At 37.1% G+C, this 12,483-nt stretch overlaps 1 protein-coding gene across 1 annotated transcript in view; it reads right to left on the bottom strand.

Annotated features, from left to right (window-relative positions):
• HCN1 (hyperpolarization activated cyclic nucleotide gated potassium channel 1) overlaps positions 1 to 12,483 on the bottom strand; it is a 207,241-nt gene that overhangs the window by 86,342 nt on the left and 108,416 nt on the right. The window contains exon 3 of the mRNA XM_032096554.1: positions 10,529 to 10,690. Coding sequence (XP_031952445.1) covers positions 10,529 to 10,690 — 162 coding nt within the window. The remainder of the gene's footprint in view (positions 1 to 10,528; positions 10,691 to 12,483) is intronic.

Genomic DNA, 12,483 nt, shown 5'->3' with positions numbered 1-12,483 from the left:
CATTTATATGTATCCTATATATTTATATATCCTTTCCATAAACAGCTTCTTTGTCAAGATACAGACTGCAAAAACCTTGGGGAACCTCATCCTTACTCCTTCATACAAGGAGTCTTGCTGCATGAGTAAAGCCATGACAATCAGAGTTAGAGAGTAACAAGAAGGTAAAAACACATTTCAATATTCTGTATTGCATCTGCATTTCGTACAGAGAGATGGTGGTACAGGACAGGCAGCATTTAGGTGATTGGCATGGGTTATGAGAGCTCATACGGAGATACCAGCATAGGTCCAAAAAAATTCCAGGGCCAAATCTGTCCTTAACCTACTGGAAATGTAGCACGCCTACCCACAAGGGTACATTTCCAGCATGAGCTCTTGCCTTTTCTCATCACACAAATCTTAGTTATATTTTGCTCCCACCAAAGGTTTTTACCACAGACGATAAACTTAATTTCTGAACGCGTGGAAAAAGCTATTACAATAAACAGGAAATTCCCTCAAATATTCTTCAATCAACATTGTTCTAGCAACATTTAGCTGAGTTTAGATTTGCTGTAACTTTTCTAGTTATGGCAAATAACTATGGCAAACTTTTCTAATTATCTAAGAGATCAATTTTAAGTCTTTTACTATTAGAGATAAGCATAGGGATATTACATATTACTGCAAAGAATGACAAATGAATGGTACACCACCTTTATTCCTGACCAGTACCCAATTACTCTTTGTAAAACTGAACTAGCAATCTGAGTGTACTCCACTTGAAAACACTGCTACTAAGTAGGCAGCAGTTCAAAACCAGTCATGTTAATTGCCTCAATATCTATACCAATATAGATAATCCTTTTTTGATTATATGTACTATTGTCAAAGTGCCAGGCTACCCTCAACTACAAGCTAATTTCATCGTCTTCCAAATATAAAAGATCATACACAGTAACTAAAATGATGTGATGGATTAGAAAGGGAACATGAGTCATTTGTGAAGAATATGGGCATTATTTTCTTACCTCATTCAAATGCCAGTTACTGGCTTTCAAAGAGATTGTTTCAGAGAAACTCTCTCATGTTAGCATCTCTCATGTTACCAAATTACAAGTAATATTGTGCTATTAAACAAGGCCTCATAGTGTTCATCTCTCACTGCTCCAATCCACTTCACAGGAGACTGTCAAGAATATTTTGTAATAAACTCCAGCCATTCAAAACAAAGAGAAAAAATTAAGGTAATATCAATAATGTTTTTATGAAATTTGGAGGAAAATGATTTTATGTTTGCAGCTAAATTAGATAGGTTGGGTTTTTGATAAATACTAGGGGTTTTTTAATGATAATATTGTTTTTTTCCTCACACGAGGAAAAGAAACCCACTGCAAATTATTAAATGTTGCATATGGGCCAGAGAAAGTCTTACCATAGGGCTTTGTTCTTTTCCTTATGCTATCAATAATATCTCCAAAAGCATAAATGAAACAAATATAAAAATCTAGATAGGAGAAAGAAAGCAAAATATATTTAAAGGGCATTCAGTAATTAAAGCTATTGATACAAAAAGTATTCACTGCTTGCTCTTACAAGTAGTATGTAAACATCTATACACACATCTAGAAGATATTCAAAATTTACTCATTAGCAACAACATTAAGTAAGATGCTGCTTATTACAGAGAATATAAATCTTTTCCTATACAAAATCTTTTCTATCATTTATATTAGATTCAATTTTCTGAAATTTTTAGATCTCTATTGGAATTAGTTCAGGTTGAGTCTGCTCAAATGAGTACATTTGCAGAAAGCAGGAAGAGCAGGAAAGCAAAAGGATGAGAGCAATCTTAAAGAAAATTATCCTACATTTTTAAAGCAGGCAAAATACATGCAGCCTACACACAAATGAGTTGTGTACATCCCTGGTCTATATTTATAAGCAGAATTGGCAAAACCATTTCAGACATGAAGGAAAATTAGTAGGTTAAAACAAATGGAAAAAAATATAATGTCATGTATTTCCTGCTTTTCCCATGTTTTGGTAACCGGAAGTGAATGCAAATTGAGAATTCCAATTTTACAGGGAAGCTTTTAACTTCATTCAAATTCAAATTAAAGGGAAAATATGAAATATTAAAGTTTCCATGGAGTGGAGAGAGAAGTTCAGAAATAACCACATTTAAAAAAGAAGCATTATAAAACCCTCTTTTCTCTCTCTAGGATTTTGGGAATCCAGATTACAGATCCTACAGACTACTGATATAGGTCCGGTAGACACAGACCTGTATCTCAAGTTTCTCATGTATCAGAGTGACTTGGTTTAGCATTACGTGAACCAGAACAAAGTATTTTCCTTTGATTTTTTCTAATGTGAAATGTAAGCATTCTAAATGTGCAATTTAAGATGGCCATTTTTTTATGCCTAATTGCATCCCAACAGAGGCTTCTCTCCAGATGTACTTTAAATATTAGAATGAGTCAGATGTTGAATAGCCATGTGTAGAAAATTCAAATTTGATATGCCAAAACCCAACAGTTAATAGGAGTAAAATCAGAGCTCTTGAGAAAATCTGATTGTGATAATGACCCCTTGACAAAAATATGCAGCTTGTGCAAACCACATTTTTGTGCAGTCTTAAATCATACAGATCAAGAATTAGACTGTGCATTTTAATTAAGGTTTGCAGTTAAAAAGAGGAAGATTTACTGAAGAACAGCTGTATATGAATGGTATTCATCTGGATATATCTGCACTGGATTTATTCTGGGAAACCTGGTCTGGCATAAATATTCCAAGAGTTCAGTTTTTGGATACTCCAATCACAAGAGAAAAGGCCATCCATGAAGAGCTACTTCAGAATAATGGTTTCACATTTATATTCCAGTTCAAACCAGAGTACCACTACCCGCAGAAAAACATTTTAAATTTACAGAGCAAAGTAGACTGATCCAGCTCCCCCCAGAACAAAGGGAACACTTTCTTCTACAACAGAGAGGTGCTTACAACACCTCCTCAATATTTACTCCAGGGCAAATGTGGGATACAAAGTCCTAAAACATGACAGGTCCAATTTATGTTTTTACTTTAGTTCACATTTTTTTGCTAAAGAAATGGCTTATGGCACACTTTATGAAGTCTGTTATTTTTCCCTCGAATGTCTATCAAACACGACACTAGACTTCACCACATTATGTGCAATTTCTTGTATTCTTTCCAGTGTAAGGCTTACATAAAATATTTTGCAGTTTATAGTTACCAGAAATCCCTTCACAGTATAGTGCAGCATAAGCATTTATGAGTTGTGTTGATGTTGGGGTTTTAGGAGCTCTCTTGGTTTTTTTTTTTTCTGTTAAAGGAATTTTCTCCATTCGTGTTGCTAGGGGAGAAAACGGCTGGGTCCTTAAGAAAAACAAAAGAGCTGGCCATGGGGTGGGGCGCATCTGGCTGCTCTTTTGTTTCACCTGGGTGTGTGGGCAGTCGGTCTCATGAGAGAGGCTGCTTTCTTTGGCTGCTTTTCCTTCTGCTGGAGAAGCCCCGGGATCCCAAAGCCGCCTTCCCCGCCCCACTCGGAGCCGGGCCGTGGCCGCCCTGCCCCACCGTTCCTTGGAGCCTTCGCTGCGTTGTAGCCCTGCTCGCTCTGCCTGCCCAGACCTCCAGGGATTTCCCCGCTTGGATACACCTCGTCTGCCACCCGGATTTTTGCTCCTCCCTGCCGTTCCAGTCTGCCGTTCCAGCCTGCTGTTCCCGAGGGTGCGGCCGGACACCGGGATCGGCTGCCCAGGGGTTTGTGAAGCTCCTTTGTCCCCTCCCTTCCCGGGATCCCAGGCCGCCGGTGCCGCGAGCTCCCCGAGCTCGCTCCGGAGCGCCCCCTGCAGCGGCGGGGGAACCATCGCACCTGCCCTGCTCACCGGGAGCCGCCAGCGCCCCTGCCGGCTGCGAGCGGAACTGCACCCGAGGGGAAAGGGCCTGACAGCCGAGAAGGCTGGGACTGGGTTTGTGGTTGTTTGCTGTTACTGCCGTAGTTGTTGTTGTTTGTTTGACTGGTTCTACACATATAGATATATAATAGTAAAGAACTGTTATTCCTATTTCCAACATCTTTGCCTAAAAGCCTCTTGATTTCAAAATTATAATAACTCGGAGGGAAGGGGGCTTGCATCGGCCATTCCAAGGGGGGCTCCTGCCTTCCTTAGCAGACACCTGTCTTTCAAACCAAGACAGTTGATTCTTGAGGGAGAAACACGGAAACTAAATTTTGATGACAAACATGCAAGTTCTTCCTTGCATCTCCTCCTTGACATATTTCTACCAGCTCTTTTGAAAACAAAGAAAAAGTGTGGAAATTAGTTAGTCTCTTTTATCAACTTGTTTTTGTATGCTCCCTCTAAATAATTGTTTCATTATTCTCATCCCATATAAGGAAGACCAGCTTTCTATCGGAAAAAACCAGAAGCATGAAAGGCAGCCAACTAATTCATTACAGAAGTCATCCTCTTTAGCACCTATTATCACATCAGTAAGATAGTGCTACAGTCAACACTCACGAACATGTGTCCTAATTTAGATCCTTCCTCTTGGTTGCATTAAGCACCAATATCTACTGAAATAAGTATCACAAGCAGCATCAAGTAAATACATCAATACTACAACATCAGTTTTAAGCATTTTAGTGAGAGTAAGGTTAGGTGGAAGGGCTTATGACAATAGTTGAGTTTGCAATGCTAAACAATGTTCAGAGTTGGTGGAGTTGTGTGATTACAACCAGGAATACCTTCTTTGAAAGATTATTTTCCCTTTTGAGGTAGTTATTATCCAAATATTCAAGTATAACTTTCCGTATTGTTAAACTTTTAGTAAGTTTTAAACCTCACTGTAATTGATTTTGCACCTTTATTTTTTAGTTCTAAAGGTTCTACATCTGAATTAGCTCATGGCATTAAGACAATAAAGTAAAATTTATAATCTGAGAAGACATTAATGGTAGAAATAATATACAGGAAAAAATCTCAATAACTTTGAGGCACAGGAAATCTAGTAACTGTTTTTATCTAAGCACATCAGAAACCTACTGACAAAAATGCACAGTCCAAAGTATACAAGACATCAAAAAACATACAAAATATTACACCAAGGAGGTTGGAAGGAAGCAAGGAGGTTGTAAAGAAAAATTATTACTACTTCCCATTCTAGGCCTGCAAAAGCAGATGACCTGCTAACCTGTCAGAGAGCACAAAAAAGCATAAACCAAAACATAAGTGGGCTTCCTAAAGCCTCAGCAATTGCTGTAAAAATGAGAACCTGATTTGTTTTTCTCTTCATTGATCACAACACACTGAATTAAATCAACAGTGTCCTCAGATACCATATTTCTCTAGTCCCCACTAGCTTGGCATAAAATTTTGGTATCACAGTTAATGCACCTCCTCAGTCTGCATTAAACCTACCCTGCCATTTAGCACAGCACATCCACAAGATTTTCCTCTGCAGCTTCTTTTACTGTCAAATCACACAAATTAATATATTCTCCCGAGCTAATATATTTTTAGGCCTATCACTTCATGCCAGACCAGTGAAACAGGTCATTACTTCATCATCTTAATGCAGGAGGAAGCAGACTGACCTCGGTGACTAGGTCACTGCTCAGGGCAGGAGAGACCAGTAGCTGAATTCTGAACAGCTGCACATAATAGAAGCAATGTAATTATTCACTGTAGATTCAAAAATATGCGTGTCTTAGTCCTAAGAATGTCAGTTACATATTGTTGTTACCAGTATTACCATATTTCCAAATTGCATTGCAAACAGAGTATCTGACTTGGGCGATTCCACTAATTTTGATCCCAGTCTATCTCTGATTAGTAATTGCACTTTTATCTGTTCCAACAAGCATTGCACTAACTAAATAGACACACATTAACATAAATATATTACTATAAAATACATTAGAATAGTAGCATACCTCATCTGATCCTCAGTGCCACTAGTAATCAGATGATTCCCAAATGGTCCATACTTTTTAAGTACCTAATATAAGACTATGGGATTTGATTTACATAAGCTTTTATTGCTCAGCATTGCAAATGAAATCAGAGGAATCTAATGCTTTAAATGTGACCCTGTGATATTTTATAATAATAAAAAGGTATTCTGAAACATTTGTGACGCTCTAAATGATTGCTATCACATAATGATCAAATGAAGAAAAAATCTCATGAGAAAATTGGCTTCCCTAATTGCCAACTATAGGGAAGAAGATGCTAAAATGATGCATTATCCAAAAGGACAAGACCCAATGCAGAATAACACATCAAATGACTATAATGAAATCCTTGAGTTCCACTAAGTAAAACAGAGATCTTACTGGGGAAAAAAAAAAAAAAGTGATTGTGTAATTGAAAATTGTGTTCATTAGTAAGAAATGTTGAGAATTATAGTTTTGGGTGGTATACTAAATAGCTTTTTTATATATTATATATATGTTAGCATAGTTCTTAGGGCATTATAAATCCTCACCATCTCCTGCCCTTCTGAATTTCCCTATCGAATATTCATTTAAGTAATTCATTTTATAATGAGAGAGACTACCAGATTCTACAGCAGAAATTCCCAAATTCTTTTACTAGCAATGCTGACACTATCAGAGATGAAGGTCTGATTTCCTTTGCCCTGAGGAAATTATGAGACACAAAGGGGCATCAGTACAATACAAAATCCCGGGTTACTAAATCCAAACCTAAAACACCCTGAGAGCTGCAAACAATCCAACTGCAAGGACAGAAAGGAAAAGACAAAACAAAATAAATCAGAGTACCTGAAGGGTTCCTGCTGAGCAAACATCGTCTGACTGCAAGGGGAAATGCCAGAAAAGTAAGGCCTTTCCAAAAGCTTTACAGACCCTTTTGACTTTTAAAAAACTCACCGTTCAAGTTAAATTCTATACCTCTCTGCTACTTTTATCTCATTAATAGAACATTATAAATAAAAAAAAACTGTGAAGGCCAGGTAAATACCTTGCTTAAGGGATCATGTGTTCTCCTAACCATACAACTAATTATTGCAAATACAGACAGGAAAATACAGGCTGGGAATCTTCAGATACTGTTAGTAATGATCTGCTGCAAGGGATGCTTTATTGAAGGCTGTGATGTTTAGATGGCCAGATGGCATCAGTGTCATTGCTCATCTGTACTTGCCTAGAAACCCTTTCCATACAAGACCTGACTAGGTGAGTTCATCAGCTGGGACTCACAGACCGGTTTTGGAATTACTGCGCCTGAAACTGAATGTAGAATCTGAGTTTGCACAGACTGAGTATGGCAGAAGACCACTGTGCTTTTCTGGTTTTGTGTATACCTAGTTTCAACGGCAAGTTTTACTCCTAATTTTCTAAGGAACTACTGGCTCAAACTCTGAGGCATGACAAAAATGTTTAGTCTATGAGTCATTATGGAAATACACCAGTCTAAAGCAACGCAAATCGGAAAGCTGAGGATAAATTACACAAGATAACAGGCTTTCTGAGCCAAGGAGAAATTAGGCATCATCATTAAGAAAGTCTGTGAAACTTCTTCAGAAAAGACCTTCTTTAGGAATGAAAAAATCCTGGTGTCAAAAAAACTAGGAACGGCTTCAAAGAGCTATATTCCCTCCTACAAGTAATTGACTCTTATTTTGTTTGTAATAAGGGCTGGAATGTGACTTAAAGTGTGGGGGGAAAAGAGCTGCTACTTACTTTCATTTTATATTTACCAGTGTTCTTATTTTTAATGACCAGTACACTGATATTCTGGAAGAGGTCAGCTCTGGCAGTCATTTCATAGCAAGATGAGGGCCTATGTTAGGAATTGGCCAAGAAGGTCAAGCTTAGCGTACAGATGCAATATGGGCTCATAATAATTACTATTATGGAAGAGAGTACGCCAATGGGATCTGAACAATTTTGTTGAACTACTTATGCTGTAGGTTGGTACAGTACTAACCAGTGGTGATCTTATCCCCTTTTACAGATAGGGCTTTCCATTTTATAGTCTTCTTTGTGTTGGACTATGATGTTTTTATTAACCTTTCAAAGATAAAAATCCAACTAATTTGTTTTGTTTTAATTGCATTCAGTCACGTCGTTCAGAGAGCTAGTAAGCAACGTGCAACTTGGGTTCATTTTCCTATTCCTCTGTGACATTAAACTAAATCTGTGTTATTTTCCTTTACCGTATTTATAAATTAAAACCATGAGCATGCCTGTGGAATTTGGGTAGTTTTGTGTATCAGTTCAAAAACAGAAGAAACAGCTTTCAAGAGAAGGCTTTTAAAAGTTCTTGCATTCTGCAGCCTCAAGCAACTAATGTGCAAGACAGAAAGGAACTGTGGACTGGAAGAGTAGGCTGGGCTGTGTCAGTTGAGGAGACAGCATGTCATCCTTCTGACGTCCTTACTTCCTTTATCATCAGATTACCTGCAAATGCTTTGACTCACCACTGACTTATATTGTGGAAAAACTGACTTTTTCTGGGTGAGCACACATCGGTTTGAGTAAGTCTCCAAGCAAGCCAATGATTGCAATGAACAAGTTCAAAATTTTACTTTTCGTCCAAGCCCCAGTACCTGGTGCAGTCATTTCAGTAACAAAGGTTAAAATTCAGAGTAGATTAAATTGTTAATATTCTACAGCATTCTGGGAGAGTAAGGTTTCCCTCTTGCCAAAGCTCTTGCAGTACCAGGAACATGAAACCCTTCCAAACTCCAAAGTCAACTGTCAGTTAGACTCTGAATACACCAGAAAAGCACATAACCATCATCATTATCATCAACATCCTTCTGTTATCTCTATCATTTTAGAGGACTGATATTCCATGGCAGCTTCCGGGTCTATTTTCAGTGCTAAAGAATTCATTCCCAGAGCCTGGAAAACAATCAAGAAATGTCTTGTAACACCATGACACAGTCAGAAGAAAGGTCTAGCTAGATGTTCTGCCTAACAGTGGCAAATATGCTCCTGATTGCAGGTTGGCAGCCCACCATTCTTTTGCTTGCCACTGGCCTAAAAGACTGTCTATGCTGTGAACTTTATATTGAAATTTCCTCAATGTTCATTCAACATAAACAATTTAGTTGCTGTCAGAAAAATTTTATAGGTGCAACTTTCAGAAAAGATCTTTCCAAGATTATGTGGACAGTAGAAAGAGAGTATTGTTTCCATAAAAAAAAGCCCTGAATGTTGGTAGGCAGAAAGAAAGCTCTGAGCATGTGCATAGCGTGTACAGCTTACTTAAGACTGAATGTAGCTCATAAGGAGCAGAGAGAATTTAATAGTTCAGTGTTTTCTAAAAGTTAAATACTTCAATTAAGTGTAATCCAAGGCTTCCTTTCACGCGCTAGCATGATTTTCATCCAGATCTTTAAAAAGCTGATAGAAAATTTACGCTTTGCAAATGTGAATGGAAGATGTTAGAAAGCAGAACACAGAATATAGCAGAATGGAAAGATGTGCCAGTCAGCACTGCGGTGACCTACTTTTATTGCAGCAATCCCATTTTTGAAGATACGTCAGTATTTTTTTTAGAAAAGCAGGCACAATGAGATGTCAGCAAACATGCTGCTTATCATTAAAGATGTTGCCTGATGACTGCAAATACTTGTCTGCATGACTGACAATCTTAGTCAAGGAGCTCCGACATTAATGTGCAGTACCATGTTCCTAAAGGAACAAATACTGTTATGATTCTACAGTAGGAATATGTGAGACTGAGCAAGATGCCCATCTACAGTAAAGGTGATGGTTAATAGATCCTAAGATTACAAAAACCAGAGAGACACATATTTTCAGATTACCAATAAGGGAGCTTCTTGGGGCTTTTTTTTTTGGCTATAGGCCCATTCCGACAATTTCACTGTATTTACTACAAAAATGTTCTATATACTGCTGCATTATCTGACTTGATAAAAAATTTGTATTTTTCACAGCCATTGTCCTTTAAGTAGAAAGTCATTACCTGTCCTTATAAATAACACACAGTCACATTCTGTCCTTGAACAGTCTGTTCTCACACAGAAAATTATCACACAGCTGAGTCTATTTATCTTATTTTACGTGGAAAAATCTTGATCTGTGTGTTGGGAACAATGGATCATTACGTAACTCAGAAGTTTACAAACTGAGGAAAACATTAGATGAAACTAATGCCAATAATCTACCTTCAGTAGCATTCTGAAACTATGGCCTAAACTGGAAGCACTGGTGAACTGAGTGTTTCCATATTTCTTTTGGGTGGCTGTTTTTAGTGAATAAGGGTTAATACATTATACTGACTTTAAAACTGAAAGCATTTTCTGGCTCATTTACTGACAACGAGTCAGTATAATTTTATTGACCATGAGGACTACAGAACAAACTTTAGCAAGTGAGCCAACAAAATATGAGAGTAACCTTGAATAAATTGCAGGGCAGCATATTACTAGGCATGTGTTTTTACTCTAAATTCTGAAGCTAACTGTTTAGAAAAATAATGTTTAGAAAGCACAATGAAAAATGAACAATACTTACAACCATACCGTTTAGGGACACCCAGCAATCTGGTGGGAAATCCTGGAGTAATGGTACTAAAAACTGTAGACAACCATCCCAGTGGCACAGCAGGAGCATCATTCCAATCAGATTAAAGATTCTCACCACTGCACTGGCCAGATCGTATGTCATGTGGAAAATCTGCAGACAAAAATTACAGGTGATGTACATGTTGCAAATCAGAAATAAAACTCATTTTATTCTCATCAGGCAAGTTAAAGAAGTGTCATCCTGAACTTCTAAAAAAGCTGAGGTTTCTAAGGAAGGATCATTAATTTGAGCACATTAATTTCAGCAGAGAACCATACTGACACACCTGGCTCTTGGATGCATGCCAGTGTTATGTAAGCTGCTGAAAAAGGCATATATTGGCTAGAAGTCACTCACTAAAGTGTTTTCTTAAAGACTCCAACTCCTTTCAATTGAAGCAAGATTCACAAATTAAAAAATATTTGGGTAAAGCTAGTGACACCGTTAGTTGCCTATGAACTTGGTATTTAAATACCCAAAAGCAGTGGGAGATTTAATGACCCCTTTAGAAGATTCACTTTTGCTTTAAATGCACAAAAATCTGAGTGAAGAAACAATACCAGCAGTGTTACATTTTTTGGTTTCTACTTCTATACTATTAATCCAATTTGCATATACCAGTTCCCCAATCAAAAATGACAAAAAGGTAGTGTATAGCTCTTAATCATTGGCATTTCCCTAAAATACTGATAATTCTGTGGCTACTACATCTGTAGTATGTATGTTCATATCAAACTAATACAGTAAGTTGGATTTCAAAGCATTCCTCCATTCTTAAGACACAAACCATCTGCATCTGAAAAGCATCTTACAGTAAATCACATATAAAATTCTCAAAAACAACAGAGGTTTTTCATGGGAAAATTTGTTGGACAGAATTTTCATGAAAAGCAGCAGTCAGCTGCCAAATATCATAAAAAAATGCATTTAGTAGTTCTCTACTATTGGTTTTAATGTACTTCCAGTCTATAAATACAGACATATTCTGTACTTTTTACACAATTCAATCAACTAAAAGTAAATATATAAACATATAAATATATATAGAAACATTTTAATATGCATGATTTTCACTATGAAGGAGCTATATTTAGAAGCTGAAGAATGGCCAGTTGGTATTTCACGGAAGTATAAAATACTATTTAATAGTGTGGCTAGACATAGAAATCAGAGGATTTAGGACTGAAGACATCAGATTGCTAGAGGTATATGGGCATACTGGCACATGACATTTTGTGTTTGTAAATAAAAGAATTCACACATGAAAGAGGGAATGTTTGTGTCCTAACCTTTACATATCTAAACTAAAAGCAAAAATTAAGTACCCACATTGTAAATGAATTTATATATGACAAATGCAAATATGGAGAGCACATTGTGATGTCTTCAACTTTCTGTTAGTGGGAGTTGGTCATTGCTTGAAAATGGCAGTCTATGTTTTGAGTTCCAAAAGGCAAAATCTGCATATTAGAAACATACCTCAAATATTAACACTATGTACAAAACATGTTTTCAGTTTAGGGGATTTAAAGAGAATATATTCCAAATTCCAGTTCAACAGTCATTGGAAACAGATGCTTGTAACATAAATCCTATCCAAATACCATCTAGCTGCTGTCAAAATTGGGAAGATAACACTGATATTTAGGAGATACCGTAAACAGTAAGAAAGTGTCACTATTACACATTTTTCTTGCTAAGAAATGTGTTTATGTTACAGCTATTTCAATAGCTTCAATTTCAGTAGCTGTTATGAACCAAAAGAGTGGATGTGTGCACTGAAATAATCTTCTTTTGAAGAACTGGAAAAAATGGCAAGGATTACTACTGGTTTGGAATACTAGCACTCATTTAGGTTGTACTTTGTCCGCATGGTTCCTATACTACAACTGCAAATAGCAGAT

This window comes from Corvus moneduloides, chromosome Z (genome assembly GCF_009650955.1).
Source record: "Corvus moneduloides isolate bCorMon1 chromosome Z, bCorMon1.pri, whole genome shotgun sequence".
Lineage (NCBI taxonomy): Eukaryota > Metazoa > Chordata > Aves > Passeriformes > Corvidae > Corvus > Corvus moneduloides.
The sequence above is the reverse complement of the archived record's forward strand: the minus strand, read 5'-3'. Positions and strand labels throughout refer to the sequence as shown.